The sequence below is a fragment of the Rhinolophus ferrumequinum genome, chromosome 3 (genome assembly GCF_004115265.2).
Source record: "Rhinolophus ferrumequinum isolate MPI-CBG mRhiFer1 chromosome 3, mRhiFer1_v1.p, whole genome shotgun sequence".
NCBI classification, from domain to species: domain Eukaryota; kingdom Metazoa; phylum Chordata; class Mammalia; order Chiroptera; family Rhinolophidae; genus Rhinolophus; species Rhinolophus ferrumequinum.
In genome coordinates this window covers 76,106,806-76,126,159 of record NC_046286.1, presented here as the reverse complement: position 1 = coordinate 76,126,159, position 19,354 = coordinate 76,106,806, and the positions used below count along the sequence as shown (strand labels likewise).

The window sequence follows — 19,354 nt, the reverse complement described above, 5'->3', positions numbered from 1 at the left end:
ATTATAGACAGTGTTAAATGTAAGGCAGGCAGTCATTGAAGGGTTAGGAGCCCAGGAGTAAGTAACATTGATCTGACTTATTTTTAACAGGATCCAAAAGACGAAAATACAGTGGGTAGTGTAAGGACACCGAGATAAGGCACAGAAGCAATGAAACACGTTGTTGCAGATACCATTATTACATATATTCCTTTGTATATCTACAAAGATACATGAGCTTTAAAGTATTGATGTCCTTTGACCAAGAATTTTACCTTCCATGAATCCTAAGAAGTATATTTAAAATACAATAACTTGATTGACAGTCTTGGAAAATTATAGATGACATTAAATGTCCAGCAATAGATAGTTGCATTATTATACATCTATGATCTAGAAGTGCCATTCTTTACAAATGTTATTGTAAGTATTCTTACCAACATTAAAAATAATTAGAAACATTAAATGGAAAGTAGCATTATAGAGAAGCATAATTATGATTATCACAACTACGAAACATCTATGGAAATTTCTTAGAGAAATCAAGTAGAAAAAAATAAGCAAAGATACAGGACATTTCAAAAAGAGAACCATCAAGCTTGATTTAATGAATAGCTAGATCCCATTATTATGAAAAGAGAGAATATGGAATATACATTGTTGTAAATTCGTGAAACATTTATGAAAATCAATCATAAACTTAGTTATAAAGGAAACCTGAATATATAACAAAAAGTCAAGATGCTTCCAAAATCCAACAGAAAAAAATAACAACAAATTACTGACACATGATACTGCAAATTAGAATCCTAGAAATCACCAAAGCCTCTTTCAAATAATCCTGAAGGACAAAGTACCTCTAAAATTATACTATAACAATCAATAATTTTATATCAAAATTTCCCATAAGTTATCATCTTAGAAAAATGTATATCCATAAATGATTTCGTTTTAAAAGGTAGTTTAGATAATGTGGAAAATTACTAAATTAGAAAATTATAAACTCAATAAAACAAAGGAAAATTTAACTATAAAACAAAAACACAAAAAAGAATAAATTAAATCAAAAAGCTAGTTCCTTGAAAAGATCAATAAAGTGAATAAAACACCGTTGACTCTAAATAAGCAACAATCAAAACACAAAATGTATTTTAGAAAACACAAAAGGGAAATAACTTCTGTTATACTAGCTATTAGGAAAGTTATAAAAAAATATTATGTATAAACTTAGAGATATAGATTGTAGTCTATATATACTGATGTTCTAGCAAATAATAACTTCCTAAATTTGGACCAGGTAGAGTTAGAAATCTGAACAGATGATATTAGAAAATAGAATGATTGTTAAAATTTACCATTAAAATTGCATTATGGTTTCATAGTGAGGTTTCTTTAATCTTTAAAGAATTTCTAATGCCTGTGTTAATCAAACTATTTAGACCATAGAAAACCATTACAACCAACTAAATATATTTTTAAAAGGTAGCTTAACTGTGACAACAGAAGAACATAAAGAAGTTCTCTCTTCACCTCTTTTTTCATCTCGCTCTTTCTCCCTCTCAGTCTGTCTCTCCCACTCCCAAGTGTGTGCACGCACACGTTGCAAACCAATCACATTAAAGAAATGCTTGAAAAAACTCCAAAATAAAATATTAAAAATTTGAATCCAGACGTGAATTAAGAAAAGATCACATGATCTATCATGCTTGTTTTCTAAGAATGCAAGGATTTTGCAACTGTGATAAGACATTTCATTATGTCAGTGCATTAAAGGAGCAAAACCATGTGATTTTATTAATAGATAGTGTAGTGTACTTAATTGTATTTAAAAGCATTTATAATAAAACTCTAATTATATTAGGAAAATGAGAGTCCCTAAACATGATAAGGGGAGTCAATAATAGATAGTAGCATGCGGGTTAAGGTGTGAAAAACTAAAGGCTTTGCTGTTATAATCAGGAATGCAATGTGGATGATCATTCTCACTAGTAGTCAACATTTTAGGAAGCTCTATCAAATGAAAAAAGGAATAAACTGCATAACTATTGAAAAAGATAAAATCATTTCTGATTTTATACAAAGAAAACTAGAGATAATTATTTTAAATGGAACGAATAATCATTTAAGTGACTAATTCAAGATAAATATACATAAATCCTAACTTTTATGTTAGCAGTAAAGAATGTAGACATTAAAAAAATATCTTTCACAATAATAAAAATTCTAAAGTACCTAAGAATATATTTAATAGGAAAGATACAGGTTCTAGGTGAATAAAACCACAAAAATGTATTGAGGAACAAAAAATTAGATGTGAATAAATGGAGATATATGATGTGCCCCAGAATGGAAATACTTGTTATTAATACCACATTATGGATTGAATGCAATACTAATTGGAATATCATTGGGTTTTTATTTTCAATATGCTTTTATTGTTGTTGTTATTTAGAACTGTTAAAGAGCATTTTTTTAAAAGCAAATATTTGAAAATTACTCAGGAAAATTTAAATAAAAAGAATGATAAGGGAACATATGCTGCCAGATATTAAAATTTACTAAAAAGAATTTACTAAAAATTTACTAAAAAGAGAAAGGCCATTATAGTAACTCCAGTAAAAGGATTAATATATAGAAGGTGAATTAATTGTCTAAAATCAAATCTTAGAACAATTTATGGCCTTTTTCAGTAGAGTTGACTTCAAAAGTAGTAACTCATGTGATTTTTTTCATTTACATGATTCCATGATGGTGTTTGTCATTGTCACTATTATAATTACTTATTGAGCCCTGCTTTCTGTAAGGTCTTGTGCTAGGAACTATAACTAAAATGAATACTAAGACGTGATCACTGGCTTCCAAATTATATTGTTCTATGCAGGATACAATCTAAAAATAAGTTTTCTTCGTTTGTTTCATTTATTTCATGCAATTTTTCTATCTACTCTGACTGAAGAAGAGATTGAGATTTCACAGATAGCTCACAGTGGAGTTGGAATTATATAGATTATAGTGGGTTTTTTGTTTTTGTTTTTTGCTTCAAATATGGATTCTGAAAAATAAATTCTGCAGCACTTCATCTATGCTCTCCAAGCTCTGCTACCATAACCTACAGGCTTCTTTTAACAACAACAAGAAAAAAAGCAGAATAAACCTTTGAAATGTGCATTTAAAGGTTTCTCTTCAATTAACCCAATAAGAGAGAGGCACAACAATAGGTGTTTCACCTCTTTCATTTTGTATTTTTGTTACTATAAATAATACTCCGTGTGCTGAATTATTTCACAGGGTTAAGGAAAATAGTTTGCCCAAAAAACAGTTTAGCTGTCTGTATATTTTATAAACCAATCTAGAGTACCAATGTCCTGGAAAATCTCTACATGCTATGTTTCAAAACCATTTTCAACACGGATAAGCAAGGCATTAAAATCTCTTTGTGAGGTGAGACGCTAGAATGTTGCGTTTATACACCACTTGAGAACCCAGCGCATTGGGTCAACAGGGCAGCATTTTAGCTTTTCCATTTCTTCTTTTTCCCCTAATAATTTTATGTGCTTTCATTCCTAGTAAAGAACAAACTGTCAGAGTAAATAGAATTTAGTCAGACTTATAAAACTGAGCAAGGCTTCTAATTTTCTTTCTTTGGCAGTTGTCTGAAAACAAAGGTACACTCCTAGGCTAGGCAATGTCAGGCCAGCACCCTTTTTCAGAAAAAGCATGATCATGGTAAATTTTCCTTTTGTTGTTGTTGGTGTTGTTGTCAATCAGGTGTAGTACCTATGCCTGCGTTTCATGACTTTATTTTGGAACATTTAAAAATACTTCTTTACATGTTTGCACAGAGGGGGTATAATGAGATCCGTGAAGTTAAACAGTTCCATTTCACCGGCTGGCCTGACCATGGAGTGCCCTACCATGCTACAGGGCTTCTTTCTTTTATCCGCCGAGTCAAGTTCTCCAACCCTCCCAGTGCTGGCCCTATCGTTGTGCATTGCAGGTAAGTGATAGTCCCAAATGGTGTTGACTGTGTACAGCCAGCTTTTTTAAAAAAGAAAAGTATCATGATAAGGCTTTTAAGCACAAAAAATTAATGTATGTTTACAAGGTTCCAGCTTGTACGTATGACAGATAAAGTAAAACAGCAATAAAATAAAAGTTAGCCATAAGGAGGATATAAAATAGAAACTTAAAAAATAAATGCATTCATCCTAATGTGTGTAGTGTTGTCCACAGTTGTGAGTGTAGAAAACTGCTTTTTAGTGGCAACATCTGTGTTTTGGTTTGCTTTTTTCCTTTCTTTTTTTTTTTTTTTATTGCTTTTGCAAATCCCATATTGTATGAAATGGCAGAATGAAATAGAGATTCCTTGCCAATCTAGTAAATTCCCGATAGAATTCCAGCTTTTAAAACTAAATGTGAGATATAAGAGTTACTAAACGGCCTAAATTGCAAGAATTTGTGCTATAAAACAGCTATTTAAGATTTAAAAAAAAAAAAAGTCATCCATCAGAGGACATTGAAAACTGCATTAGTGAGATCCAGCAAATACATGCCAGAAAAACGTGAACATTATTTCAAGACTTGCTTCTGATTAGAAACTTCTCTTAAAACAAGCATCCCGAGACACTAAAAGCAAATTACATGGCCTCATTTTGAGAGGCGAACAGAAAAATATATACTAAATCTGAAAAGCTTTTCGAAAATGCTGCACAACATTCTCATATGCCCTCTCCTCCAAGCTCATAATAGTTTGTGCTTCAGCATTCTTTTTCTTTCTGAAAATCCAACCTATTCAGAATTTAAATGACCATGTATAAAGGGGGTGGGGGGAACACAGAATAAGTCATCTCATAAGGATCAGATACTGTATACCCTGAAAAAAAAAATCTTCAATTCAGTCCTCCTCAAGAAATCTGATGTACTCTTCAATTACTTTCCTGTCTCAAACCCTGGGAACTGTGATTTAGAGACGGTAGGCAGAAAGAAAGCAATAGAGATAGCCACAGTATCATTTACTTAAATTTCTTAAAGAACACTGAGTTTAAGAGAAGTGACCAAATCTAGAAAACAAAGAAATAATGTTAATAGTCTATTTATGCATTGGGAAAATGAGATAAATAGGTTTTCAATTCAGGCAGGGGTGTCTTGACTTATCATAGATGTTTACTTTCCTATGAATCGCTTGCTTCAGAAGTGCCCCAAGATTCTTAGATACTCCCTTGAAACAGAAGTGTCATTTTCTGCTTAGACTCAGGTATCTCTAAATTTATGGAAAAGAGAAAACTGACTACACAGGGAATTTCCTCCCTGCCAAAATCCCAACTATATCTTGTTTGTTCCATTGACTTCTATATATAAAACTGGAGAAGCACTCTCAAGGGGTAAAATAATCAGCAGTATATCATGCTTCAAGCAGTGAGTTAAAGACCATAAGATAATGACTATCTTAGTGACCAGTTAGGAATTATATTCTATACCTAACAATTCATTTTTATTTTTCCTTCAGATCACCATTCAACAATATTCTTTCTACGATCAGTTTCCTCCCCATTGATAACCACTGTTTTCTTCCCCAGCGTCACATTAGCATTTCCTCCTGCCTTGTGGCTCCTCAGATTTCCCATTGAAAGGTTTTGGAATTCGTGTTCTTTTGCCTTGGTATTTATAACTTCTGTCTAAGAGAGCCAGCAGTTTTGAATTTTGCCAGAAAACCTACAACTATGAGTATAAAAGTCTTCAATTTGAGGTTAAATTTTAAACCTCCCTGATCGAATTCACTCCCTGATCAATTCTATGAGCTTGAAATTATGTGTATTTGATTTACATAAAGTGAAGACTGTGTAAGAGAACTACAGCGTTTGAATGACATATACCGAGGGTGCCAAAAAATGTATACAAGTGGACCCTTTGCTCAACGTTGTTCGAGCAGTAGTTCACCGGAATCAAGTGTCTGGATGCTGATCATAACCATTTTGAACACTTCTTGTAATTGCAGAAGTCAAACATGACTTGTATTCATCTTTTGTTATTGGTATACATTGAGTATTACAATTTTGATACAGTTTTCCTTTCTTAAAATGTGTATACATTTTTTGGCACCCTCTGTGCACATTATTATTAAAACACAATTTGATTTAGAAAGTTATATCCTCTAGTTTGGAACTCTTGTTCCAGTCTTCAGTTTATAACAGAGCAGATATTCTACATGAAGTTTTTTTGGACATTAACAAGTGTTTGTACAATATGTACAAATTATGCAGTCTTGTGCTTTCTTAAATTAGATTCCACCTCTCTGAAAGCCAAAAGGATCTTTATTTAAAGTTTCATAGACATGCTTCCTGCAGTCCTTCATTTCAATTCTCAATTTGTTTAATTTTTTTTTTTTTTTTTTTTAGTGCTGGTGCTGGACGAACTGGCTGTTACATAGTGATTGATATCATGCTGGACATGGCTGAAAGAGAGGGTGTTGTTGATATCTACAACTGTGTCAAAGCCTTAAGATCTCGTCGTATCAATATGGTCCAGACCGAGGTATGTTGATTTTTCTTCTAGCCTTTTCCAAATAAAAGAGTCCATGTTTTTCACATGTCAATAGGAAAATATAGGTAATTTTATTAATATTTCCATAGAGAAAAAATTCTGTGTATTCTTTACCTTTGATATGCAGATAAGTTTTTTTAAAATAGTATAAAGGTTTTCTTTTTCTTTCTTTTGATAGGAACAGTACATTTTTATTCATGATGCCATTTTAGAAGCCTGTTTATGTGGAGAAACTGCCATACCTGTCTGTGAATTTAAAGCTGCATATTTTGATATGATTAGAATAGACTCCCAGACTAACTCTTCACATCTCAAAGATGAATTCCAGGTATTTACTATTTCTAGGTCTTCTTTTAAGAAAAACTTATTTCAATTGGTTGTGGGTATTATTAATTCTTACAAGGAAGGTCTTTCAAGTCAAATTTATAACCTTTGACCCAATTTTAATTATAATATAATACCTATCTATTTCATTACACATATTATGGAGTCACTTTTGTATTAATGAGCTCATGTCTGCTATATCATGAAGGGCAAATCAGTTCAGACTCAGGGAAGGGTATGGGGAAAAGGTATCATAAAAGTCAAATTTAGTGGTGGGTTGTGTATACTTACAATGTTTTTTATGCAGTGTAATGGATTTGGCTTTCTATGCTGCTCAAAATGTGAAATCAAGCACATTAATAATAATAGCTGAAGTTTAGGCTAGACATTGTGTCTAAAAAGAACCCAAATGTTTATAGGACCTTTAAAACACCTGTGAAGGTGTGTGACTATGAAGTCAGAAGTCCCTCTAAAAACTTAATACTTTGATTCTTTGCCCAGTACTCTTTCCAGCATGCCACAATCTTTAAATATAGCATGTCAAAACGTTTTTATAAAGTATAGTTTCCCACTTTGATGATGGGTCATTATCCTGGGATACTGATTGCATTGTCTTTGCTTAGGCATGCATTTTGCAGGTAGCTGTATTGTTCAGCTTTCCTTTTAAGAAGCACATTGAACAGTGCGTATATTTTTTCTTTGTCACTTCTCAGGCTTCATTAGCTTTAACTACAAAGTCTATCAGTCTGTCATAGTGGCAAACACCATTGCCTTGTACAAATCCTTTGCTTTCTACTTGGCGTCCTAAATACTAGATGAATCTGTGTTGTGCTATTAAATGGGTCACTGTCTTTCAACCTGGATTCCCTTTTCTTTGTAGACCTTGAATTCAGTCACCCCTCGACTACAAGCTGAAGACTGCAGTATAGCATGCCTGCCAAGGAACCATGACAAGAACCGTTTCATGGACATGCTCCCACCTGACAGATGTCTGCCTTTTTTAATTACAATTGATGGGGAGAGTAGTAACTACATCAATGCTGCCCTTATGGATGTAAGAGACTGCTTCCTTTGTTAGTGTAAAGTGTCATGAAAAGCTACCTCATGCAATGAACACTGGCTACTTTTCTTTTCAAGAAAATCAAAATGGCCTAAAAGGGAAAATTGGAAACTTTCATTGAAACACAATTTTATTGGAGAATGATTTTGAATTTTCCCTACAGGGATTCTTAGGAACTGTTAAGTTTTAGGCTTTATTGTAAATGTAGAGCTTGATTGTCAGTTATTATATTCTGAAAAGGAAATGTCTTCGGGTAAGATTTTTTCATCTTAATCATTTTCACAAAAGAAAGTCATGCTTATCTATTTGGAATACATTTAGGAAGGAGTTTTAAAAACCATAGAATGCCATACCCTTCTAAAGTTATGGTAATTTGGGAAACTTTTATCTCTGACGTTTAATGTAATTTAGAGCTACCTTGTTTTAATGGCCATTAGTTAATAGACTGTCTATAAGTAACTGGGGAAGACATGGAAGATATAATGTTAACACATCCATCAGAATAAAAGGACTGACTTGTCTCACTCCAATCTTCATAAGCTGTAGGTGGAAGAACATGTACTCAGCATGTTAGCATCCCATAGACAGAACAACGTGGAAAGAGACTTTTAAATTACCTTTTAGCCACCTTGCTTTGGTTACCTTGGGAAGAATCAAGAAGGCTATCAAGGCTCAGAATTCTTTTAAATAGTTTATCACCTTCTTTCGTAAACATTTCTAGTTCTTGCCCTTTAGCCTTTGGAACCATAGCAAGAAGAAATTAGAAGTCGGAGATCATTCCTTTGTGACTAACAATGAAGCTTTCCAAGTTGTTGCTCCTATTGTATTTTCCAAAATTAGTTTCCGATAAAGAGACTTAGGAAAACCTACATTCTACTTCTGAGATTAGCCTTTTAGCCAGTCACTTGGCTGCTTTTCATGCTGCAGAGCACAGTAGTCCAAAGGCAAGCTCAAATGAAAAGTTCCCATCCCTGCTGTGACCAGAGTCTTGCCTTGCCATTAATCATTTTCACTGAAATCACATGGATTCTCATTGTACCATTTCTTCCCATTTTAATTGTCTGGAAAGGCAAACACACTAAATATAGAGAGAAGGCACTCAAGACCTTTATGCTTCTAAGTCTAGATTTGTAATGAAGAAAGGATGAGTAGAAAAGGGAAGAAGGAAAAATAGTCATGCCTTTCATTTTTGTCTTTGGCATCTCTGTCAAATTTTTCTGGATTTCCAGGTTGTTTTCTAGTTATTATGAAGACTGAGCCTTGTACTCTACCTATTCCTACTCTGCTGTTTCTCTCTGATTCAACAAAGATCTATTTCATAGTAGAAACTGCCCTGTGGCTATAGTAGTATAGTTGGGACCTCAGAAAAGTAAGTTTTGATTTGGCTTACAAGAATAGGGCTCACTGGTCAACACTGACCCCGTCCCTTTCCCCTCTTTCCTCATAATTAGTGTTATAGACACTTTTGCTATGCCTGTGAAGGATCAGAATAAGGCTGAGGATGCTGTGGTTTAAAAGCCTTGGGTGCATTAGATGTACTTACAGAACTTTGAAAAAAATAGGAAATCTTCAGTCTTCTCCTTTATCATCTCTTCTTCCATCTCCCCTCCCCTGTGACTCAAAAAATAAGTTAATAACTGTCAGCCTTCTTTGGGTTCCTTTCCTCTAGAGCAGACATTTCGTTAGAAGGAAAGCTGGTTTCTTTGTTTCCCTTCTCATGAGACTTCATGTCTTTCTTAGGAGGGACTCCCTCGAGTTGCAGATGGAACTTTGTAAGATGTTGAGGTCATTTAGAAGCAGCCAGGTGAATTATTGTCTCCTCACATTTATCCTCATGGTGTGGAATGCCATGGTTGGCAACATTTCCCAAATGGTAGGATCAATGGAGTTCAAGGACCAGTTTCTATACTGATGTTAAGCCACTTAAAGGACTTAAAGAGTCGAATGACATAAATGAGTTAGAAGATCACTGGCAATTTTTATCAGCATTAAGGAAGTCTATCTCAGGCAACTGTCTAGTTATTTTATTTTTTATACAAATCATTATTTGAAGTTATTACACAGAAATATTCATTTCTATTTTAGTGTAGAATGCTTATTTGCAGAACAAGAGATTGACCAGACCAGATAAGCATTGCCTTTTCTTCTGGAAAAAGATAATTTATTGTGTCCCAATGAAGGATCACTTAGCAAACGAGGAGTCACTCCCTCTTAGATGGGGCCAAGGAGTGCATTGGTTTTATTCTTTGGTACTTGAACATCCTTAAACAATTAAAGCCATCATTGTATTTATTGATATGTATTAGAAATGCCAAGACAACTAAGGGAAGTGGTTTAACTATAAGATGTACAGAATGGGCTTACTATCCATATAATGTAAGAGCACATGAGTTTGAGACATATATGCTTTTTCTTATTTGGAGTGGAGGAGAGCCAAACATTCACATATATAATAGTTGATTGATGGTTGATAGAAAGGGACATACATACACACCAGGGAATTTTGTGCCTACTTTGCCTTCAGCCTCTCAGGCCGATTACCTTTGGAAACCTGCAATAGCCTGACAGGTACTTCATGGAAGATCTTAACCTCAAAAAGTTCGTTTGTTTCTTCTTTTGTATTTGTCCTGTATTTACTTTTCTCAACAAAGTAAAACTTAAATTCTTGACTTGAATTACTATTGAGACATCAAATTCTTAGCATCAGTTTGACTAATTACTAGTTGCAGTACATGCCAGTGGTCCAAATCTGTTAATTCCATGCCTTGTGCAGCAATCTGGCTCCATCTTCATGTGAAGCTATTATGTCTTACTGGTACTACATTGAAGTGGATTGAATCTGCTTGTACAACTGGTTGTATTTTTTAAATCACAGATCCCTTGGCTTTGCCTCTAATCCTTCACAGTTTAAGGTCTTATGTTTCTCTACCTACCTTGTTTCTTCACAGAGCTACAGGCAGCCAGCTGCTTTCATCGTCACACAGTACCCTCTGCCAAATACTGTGAAGGACTTCTGGAGATTGGTGTATGATTATGGCTGTACTTCCATTGTGATGTTGAATGAAGTGGACTTATCCCAGGTTAATGGCTATGGGTTGCTTTTGTGTGTTTATACACAACTTTATAATGTAGTAATAAAAATGCTATAAACTGCTTTATACCACCCCAGTTAGAAACAGTTACTCTTTTTCTTTCAAAACATTCATCATCTAGGGCTGCCCTCAGTACTGGCCGGAAGAAGGGATGCTACGATATGGCCCCATCCAAGTGGAATGTATGTCTTGTTCAATGGATTGTGATGTGATAAACCGGATTTTTAGGATATGCAATCTAACAAGAGTAAGTCACTATTTAATCATTCTTCCTAACCTGATCCAGACTAGGTGGGTCATACCATGACAAGGTATAATTCCATTCAGACAACATGAAAAGTAGAATTAGTAGTGTTACATAATTAGTCCCAAAGCTGGAAGTTTCCTGGTTGATTACTAGACTCATGTATTCTACCTGAAAATCTAGATTCAGATGCACTGACTTAATTGAGTTTGATTGTCTGAGCCTGGCTCTTGAGCACATGTAAATGTATCTCCAGGTTGGCTACATGTTTTAGTCATATTGACATCAAGCTCAGAAAAAGCATGCAGTTAAAAAATGAGAGTGTAATAATAATAATGACAGAGAAGGAACTTTACCTCAGGAGGAAAAGCTATGTCGGATCAGCCATTACAGAAGGGTTCCATGTCTCTATTCCAAGTCCTACGTGTAAAGGAGAACCCAGGCATGAAGGGAAAGGTGAATCACAGACATCATTGGTTCTCCTCCCATATACCATTGTGTCTTTCTAAATTTCCCAACATCTCTGTCTGCCCAGATCTATGGATAGAACCAGTGCTGCCACCACTGTGCCCTTTCCCAGGAGCAAAGGAGCAACTGTGTCCCCAGGAGTCTTTCTTTTCCTGACTCTTGTTGTGCTTCATGCTAAATGACAAATTAAGTTTGGGGTCTCTCCCTCAAAAAAAAAAAAAAAAAAATTATTAAAAACGATTTAGATTATGTAACCAAATAGCAAGCAACTTTGAAAACATTAGTAACTTCCATGGAATTATTCTCTTTTTAAAAAGAAATATTGCTTTGTTTTTAGAGGAGCAGCTCTAAGTATGTATATTATATTGACTGTGTATAGGTTGGCATATTTCAGTGTTTCTCATATCAAAATAGCTATATGTGATTCTGGTTAATAAGTCTGGTGTGTGTGTGTGTGTGTGTGTGTGTGTGTGTGTGTGTGTGTGTGTATGTATGTATATATGATAAAATCCTATCCAATTCTATTGCTCATTTAAGTGGAGGAAAAAAGATAACTTCAATCATGTCATAATATTCATGCATATCTTAGATGTTAATTTAAATGAAATCTCATTATGTCTGCACATCTGTTACATTATGGTCTAGTAATATTTTAGCTGAGAAACCATAGCTGCTAAACTAAGAAAGTAAAACTTGTCTGTTAATTGAGCCATTTACATGAAAAATATTCTAGGAATAGGAACTCAAATCAATGTTACATTTTTTTGTCAGCATATTTGTTTGTTTATCTTCCTATATTTGGTGTTCTGGTCCTTATTAGTGCAGGAATTTTCATTTTTTAATTTTTTTTCTGTTCCCAATCTCATTTAATGTCATCCATCTCATCAAATATTTAGCATACACCAACAAGAAGTTGGGTGTTGTGCTAGGTATGTCCTCATCCTACAAATAGATGCATGAGCCGTATGGAGGTTCAGATCTGATGTCTTACCATATAACTTACTCATGTACTGCATATTCTTCCTTAGCATTTTTTTTGAGTGTTAAAGTTTTATGCATCATTCAACAATTCTGTTCTTTTGAAGTATTTTGCTAGGTGGAATGGTTCAGAGTTTAGGGGGAAAAGAGAGAGATTTTCTTGTGCTTAAAGAATGTATATTTTATCAGGGAAGACAAGCACTAAACAATTGTATAATCATTTATTTACAAATATGAATAATTCTATAGAGAAAAAAATACAGAATGCAAAGTGTTTGAGTGATCTGAAATAGCTGAGTGATCAGGGAAGACTTCTTTGAGGTAGTAATATTTAAGCCAAAATTTGAAGAATCAGTAAAAGCATTTTGGGGGTGGGATAACCAACTATCCTGGTTTACAAGGGACAGAGAGGTTTCCAGGACACATACGTTTCTGTGCTAAAACCAGAAAAGTCCCAGGCAAACCCAAAACAAGTTAATCACTCTATTTAGAATTGAGAAGGGCAAGCAAGAAGTAAATGTTCAAGACAAAAGGGAGTGTATGTGTAAAGTCCCCAAGGCAATAAATTACTTGATAAATACATTGAAAGAAGGCCAATGTGTTTGACACTTGAATAGTGTGTTAGAATAGAGGGAAGGTTGAGGTAGGAGGTGGAGCCAGATTATGTAAGGATTTGTAAACTATGGCAACAATTTTGATTTTATGCTAAGATCATTTGGAAGCCATTAAAGCAGAAGCATAATCAGATCAAATTTGCATTTCAAAATAAGCATGATGTCTGTAGTAAGAATGATTTGGAAAGAGATCCAAGTTTATTCAGGGAGATCAACTAGGAGGTAATTATCATAACTTGTGACTGGGAGTGCAATGATGTCAGTGGTGATAAAGAAGAGATGAATTTAAAACTTACTTTAGAAGTATAAACGTAGGAATTGATTATTTGATGGTGGATATGAGAAAGAAGCTTGTATAAAGGATAATTCTCATGTTTCTTGCTTCTGTAACTTAGACTGTTTCTACACTGGCATGTACATATTTAGGACTCATAGGCTCTATCCAATGTCAATGTCATTTATATCATGGTGTAAAATTCCTAGTCCCAAATTACATAAAATTACTTTTCCTCCACAGCCACAGGAAGGTTATCTGATGGTGCAGCAGTTTCAGTATCTAGGGTGGGCTTCTCATCGAGAAGTGCCTGGCTCCAAACGGTCATTTTTGAAACTGATACTGCAGGTGGAAAAATGGCAGGAGGAATGTGAAGAGGGGGAAGGCCGGACGATCATCCACTGCCTGTGAGTACAGCAGCGTGGCGTGGCCATTGAGGGGAGCCTTGGTGTTCGTTTCCTCGTTAGCGTTCATGTTTTCTACGCGAAAGAGTCCCCGGCTCATATCATGTGTTCCTCCATAAATATTAAAATACATCCCTGTCTCATAATCCTCTAACTACTAACTAATTTTATTTTTGTATGTTTTTAAAAATTGATTATTATGTAGTTGTTATATGATTTAAACTCTTTGGAACACTCTTCTGAACCACTTTTCTGATTTACAGTTTACAAATCTATCAAAAATCTCAGAGTCTCTAGGTTGGGGCAATTTATGACTACAGTATATTCCCAAACACAAGCTACTGAGCTAACAACGTCTTCAAGTGTCCTTCCCCTGCCCTGTACCCATACCTGCACACATAAACAAATGAAGACAAAAATCGATAAAAATTAAAAAAACAATGTTTTCTTTTCCCAAACATGTATAATTGTGTGATCTATGCTTACCAAATCTTCAGTCTAAAATGCCTTTGCTTTCTTTGCTTTCAGAAATGGTGGCGGGCGAAGTGGCATGTTCTGTGCGATAGGAATTGTTGTTGAAATGGTGAAACGGCAAAACGTTGTCGATGTGTTCCATGCGGTCAAGACATTAAGGAACAGCAAGCCCAACATGGTGGAGGCCCCGGTGAGTCAGTCTCAGAGGCAGAAGGGAGCGTAGAGATGAGTCAGTCATTTACCTACTTGTGATTTGACTTCCTTGGCACACAGGGAATCAAACGTGTAAATGGGTCTTTGTGGGGACTTTCCTGCCTAAATGATGAATTGCCCAGCATCCCCCTCTGCTCACATAACTTAATCACGTATTACATAAACTGCTAATGATAAAGAAAACTATTTTCACTTAATTTGGAAAATACATGGGGTGTTTTTTTTCTCTGTTGTGGGCAATAAACATTTGCTACAACGAAGTTCGGTAAATGGCTTTATAGTAAGAATAAATCCTGCTATCCAGGCTTTATCCTTGTTCATTTTTATTTCTTAAAGCATATTGAGTTAACTGGTAAAACTAATCTGAGAGATATGTTCCTAAATTATATCAGCACATTAGACATCCGATGTTTTTAAAAGACACCTGAAATGTATTTTAGTCATTATTTATAATTCTTCATTTCTGGTCAAATTATAACATTTAAAGCTTTTGTCATTGACAAATTTCAGCCTTTATTGGTTATAGAGCATAGTTCATAAGATACTACCTGAATTTGCCAGGACTCATAAAATCAGAACATGGCTTACAAAATAAGAACAGATGGGTTTTTGTATGTGGGAGTGCATCTGAATGAAGCTCTATGAAGAATCAAGAAAGAAACTTCGCTCTCACGTTTCACTTTTAAAGAGAGATGTCTGTGGGTTACACGTGTGCACGGTGGGATAAGGTCAGGAGCAGCTGCGTAGTTTTATGCTCACAGAAGAGTAAACCAGAAAAACCAACGCATCATTGTTGCTTGCCCTACATTTATCAAGATGATCAGATAACCAAAATGAGCAATTTGATAAACCTTTAAAGTATTTTCACCACTTCCTGCTCATGGATTGTTCACACAAAAGGTATATTGCTTCCTGAGACAAAATCTGAAGAGTTACATTTAGACTCTTTCACTTTTAAGAGTGATAACACACATTCTCCCCTTCTACGAGTCTTCAGAAACCCTCTACTCCACCTCATTCCTTAGGTTATTGCACTTGTCCGAACAAGGTGATGTTGGATTTGACTGGGGTGTTTGGCAATGGAGATAGAAATAGTGGGGTGGATTTGAGGGATTTTTGAGGTAGAATTCAGGTCATCTTATAAAACAGATGGGTAGTGGTTATGTCTTTAAACTCTGAAGTATGACGATTTCTTAATGTAAACTCTGCCTCCACCTTTCAGATCGAGTCTTAAAATCATCAGTGGGGTCACTTCTGACCCCAGAATTCAAATTTTACCTCCAAATTTCACTTTGGTTTTCCACCATTACTTAAAAAAAATATTCTATGGTTAAACTCTGCCATTCTAGAACATTCCAAAGAGTTACTATTTACCTTTAATTCATGTCCCATGAATCCAGACAAAACTCCCCACCCTCGGGTTTATGTTTAATCACAGTTAATTATTAGTTCTGTGTGGTATTGACTTGAACTGAGAAGTCTGGTAAGGAAATTTAGACTGTAAATCAAATTGCTAGAGACTGATTAAAGAGACATAACTGCTTTCAAGCAGTTTTTGGTTCTTCAGATGCACTTGTCACAGTGATAGGCTAATTTAAATCATGTCTACTTGATAATTAGGGTAAGGTTGATAAAGACCTCTTGGGGAAAGTTTTTATTACCCTAGTTTATTGCTGGAGACACCTAGAAGTTTGCTTTAGAAATAATGTGAGTTTTACATTATTCTTCAGTTCAGCCCAAATATTACCTACTTAGATTGAACTGGAAAGTTTTTAATAATTACATATTGTAAAGTCATAATTTGTAACACAGTCTCTGATTTTTTTTTTTAATTCTTCATAATAAAGTAACATATAGATAGACTTAGAGGAAAGGCAGTTTAAACTCAAATTTTATTGCTAACCAAATTGTCTGAAATATATTAAGGTGACAGGAATAAATTTTCAGATACAAATAAGCTCCAAAAAATGTAAGAACTGCTAACCATTTTGAAATTACTTGAATACTCTGATGAGCCAAAAACTGTCAAATTAAGAATTTGGAATTGTGAAGTGGCGGTTTGAAATGACTGACTTGCTATTTTTTTTTTCACTTTTTTCTTTCTTTTTTTCCTTTTTACTACTGAGGAAAAATATCTGAAGTGTGGGGAACAATATTTGCACTTAGTCACTGTAGCATTATTTATAATAGAAGAAAACAAATGCAATCTAATAGTCAAACAATCCATATATTAGACTTTTATGTAGTATTTAAAGAGGTGATAAATAATGTGGAGAAAAGTTACATAATGTTATACAAAAAACAATAAAGTATAAAATTACATCCTCAAATATGCGTATAAAACTATATTTACTCTAATGTAATTATTTCAATCATGCATAAAAAAGGCTGAAGCAAAATAACAATTTTATTTTCTGATCATAGAATTATAAAAAATCTTTTTTATGATTATACATTTTTATATTGGGAAATTTTTCTGTAATAATCAGGAGTTACTATTATAATCAGCTTTCAAAATACTGTAGATTCTTTTAATTTGACAGAATATATAAGGCAAAGACAACATATCTTTTTATATTGTTTCTTTTTCTTAAACAGCAATTTAAATGTAAACTATGTATGCCCAGATAGTCAACTTGTATATGGAAAAATAATTTGTAATTCTTAAATAATCTAAACCATTTGCAGAGTATTAATTTGGTAGCTATTATTCCCCATTGGTCTTCTTAACGTTCCTCAACCCTTTTGTGTTAACGTCTTTCAGGAGCAGTACCGTTTCTGCTATGATGTAGCTTTGGAATACCTGGAGTCATCCTAGCTGGATGAGACCTCAGCATCCAGACAGAAACCTTTTCCTCCATTGAGCAAGCAGCTGTTGTACCTATTACATCCGTGCAGAAAGATTTTAATGTGGGGGGCGGGAGACTTTTCCATTTGAGAGGAAAAAGTATTTTTCTTATGGAGCTGTGTATCTTAATAAAAATGACTCAATTAGTTTCTATTACTGTATGAAAGCATCCACATTTTGTGCCACATAAATTATATTTAATAAGAACCAGATTCAAATGAGAACTTATCAGTGTTTGTACAGTGAATATGCAGCCTTTTCTCTGCTGGTTTTGCTAGCGCAGCCACCACATGTTGCGTGAATTAGTACTTTCCACATGGCATTTTCCTCCTTTTTTTTTTTTTAGATAAAAGATGTTAACTCTTTAAAGGAGTAAGAAAGAAAAGCTGTGCAAATTCATAGTAAAGTTCATTTTTTTATATGTTTCAAGTGTAGCAGATCTCTATATAAATATATAAATATATATAACTGGCTTATTTTCTCTTAATGTGCAATGATGGCTGGATCATTTAAAGTTCTTTTTAGAAATAAACATAAGCCAAAGACTCAAGTGTAAATATGTCTATATGGAGAAAGCACATTATATTTATTGGTTACTGACATTCCTTTTTTTGATGGCTAATATACTACCACCACAATCATTTTTTTTTTCCTGAAGAAAGCTTTTTCTTTCACTAAAATCAATTGTAAACGATTTTTGTAGATTATTTTTTGTATGTTTTAGTGTAAGTAGGGGATAAACTTTTTATTCATAAATCAGGAAGCAGTGTTCTTTATAGTGATTCTCTTGTGTACATGCTTGTGAATTAAATTGATGTAAATCACCTTGGCAATTGGGTCTTTTAATATAGGACCAAATTAAAACATTTTGTTGACAATGTATAATTTTTCACAATTTCATTAGTTAAAGAAATAATGGTTTGGTGATCATGTATGAGAATTGAACACATTCAAAGGCCTTGCTGGTGATGTGTACAATGTTGAACGTAGCCTTTAAGCATCATTTACATTTTAAAGGCATTGATTTTTTTCAGCTTATGACCAAGCACTGGTCAAGAAAACAAAATGGCAACATTTATGCTTTCAGGGTCAAGCTTTAGCAAACTGTAAACTGTCAAGGTGATAAAATGTTCTTTTTTTTTTTTTTTTTTTTATGTTTACATGCACAAGCTTTGGGTTCTAACATAGAAAGTGTAAGCAAATCAATGCCAGATTCCTGTTTTGTGCATTGTCATGGGATTCTCAAGTGATCCTTTCTAAATGTGGTCTAGTTCACATTCTCCCTCTAGCTGTAACTTCACATCACCAGTTTGCAGTTTATCATTGACTAAAGCATTCCAGTATCCTCTTTCTAGATTGCCAGTACATGACATGGTGCTTATAAAGATTTGATTAAAGTAAGAGTGAATAAAGTTTTTATAATTACAACAGTTCTTGTTTGCAAATCATTTCCCCCTAATTTTCATGTCTTCACTCCCAAATACCCAGAAATTCTATTAAAGTAAAACTAATTAGAAGTAAAACTAATATGCAGCCTTTTCTCTCCTGCACTAATTTCTTTTTTTTTTTTTTTTTTTAATTTTTAAAATTGAATTTCAAAAAGTCCATATGAGTGGAGAGGGAAAAGGCCATGGGATTGACATCAATTGTTTTTTGAGTATCTGTGTTTATATGTCACTGGCCTTTTATGTGATATATATTTCCTTATTTCTTCCTTATAACAAACTTGACAAATAGTAATGATCATCCCTTTTTTATTGATGATGAAATTGAATTGAAGCTGAGACCATAAATGATTTGTCAACCAATTCAAATTTAAGTCTGACTTAGCAGCTCACTCTC

General features: G+C 34.1%; 1 protein-coding gene across 5 annotated transcripts in view; it reads left to right on the top strand.

Moving 5' to 3' along the window:
- PTPRK (protein tyrosine phosphatase receptor type K) overlaps positions 1-18,940 on the top strand; it is a 505,641-nt gene extending 486,701 nt beyond the window's left edge. For all 5 annotated transcript variants that reach the window (XM_033098859.1, XM_033098824.1, XM_033098848.1 and 2 more), the window contains 9 exons: positions 3,822-3,976; positions 6,375-6,510; positions 6,698-6,847; positions 7,724-7,897; positions 10,852-10,983; positions 11,117-11,242; positions 13,817-13,980; positions 14,506-14,641; positions 17,429-18,940. In XM_033098859.1, the coding sequence (XP_032954750.1) occupies positions 3,822-3,976; positions 6,375-6,510; positions 6,698-6,847; positions 7,724-7,897; positions 10,852-10,983; positions 11,117-11,242; positions 13,817-13,980; positions 14,506-14,641; positions 17,429-17,482 (1,227 nt within the window). In that variant the 3' untranslated portion in view covers positions 17,483-18,940. The remainder of the gene's footprint in view (positions 1-3,821; positions 3,977-6,374; positions 6,511-6,697; positions 6,848-7,723; positions 7,898-10,851; positions 10,984-11,116; positions 11,243-13,816; positions 13,981-14,505; positions 14,642-17,428) is intronic.
- The last annotated feature ends 414 nt before the right edge of the window (positions 18,941-19,354 follow it).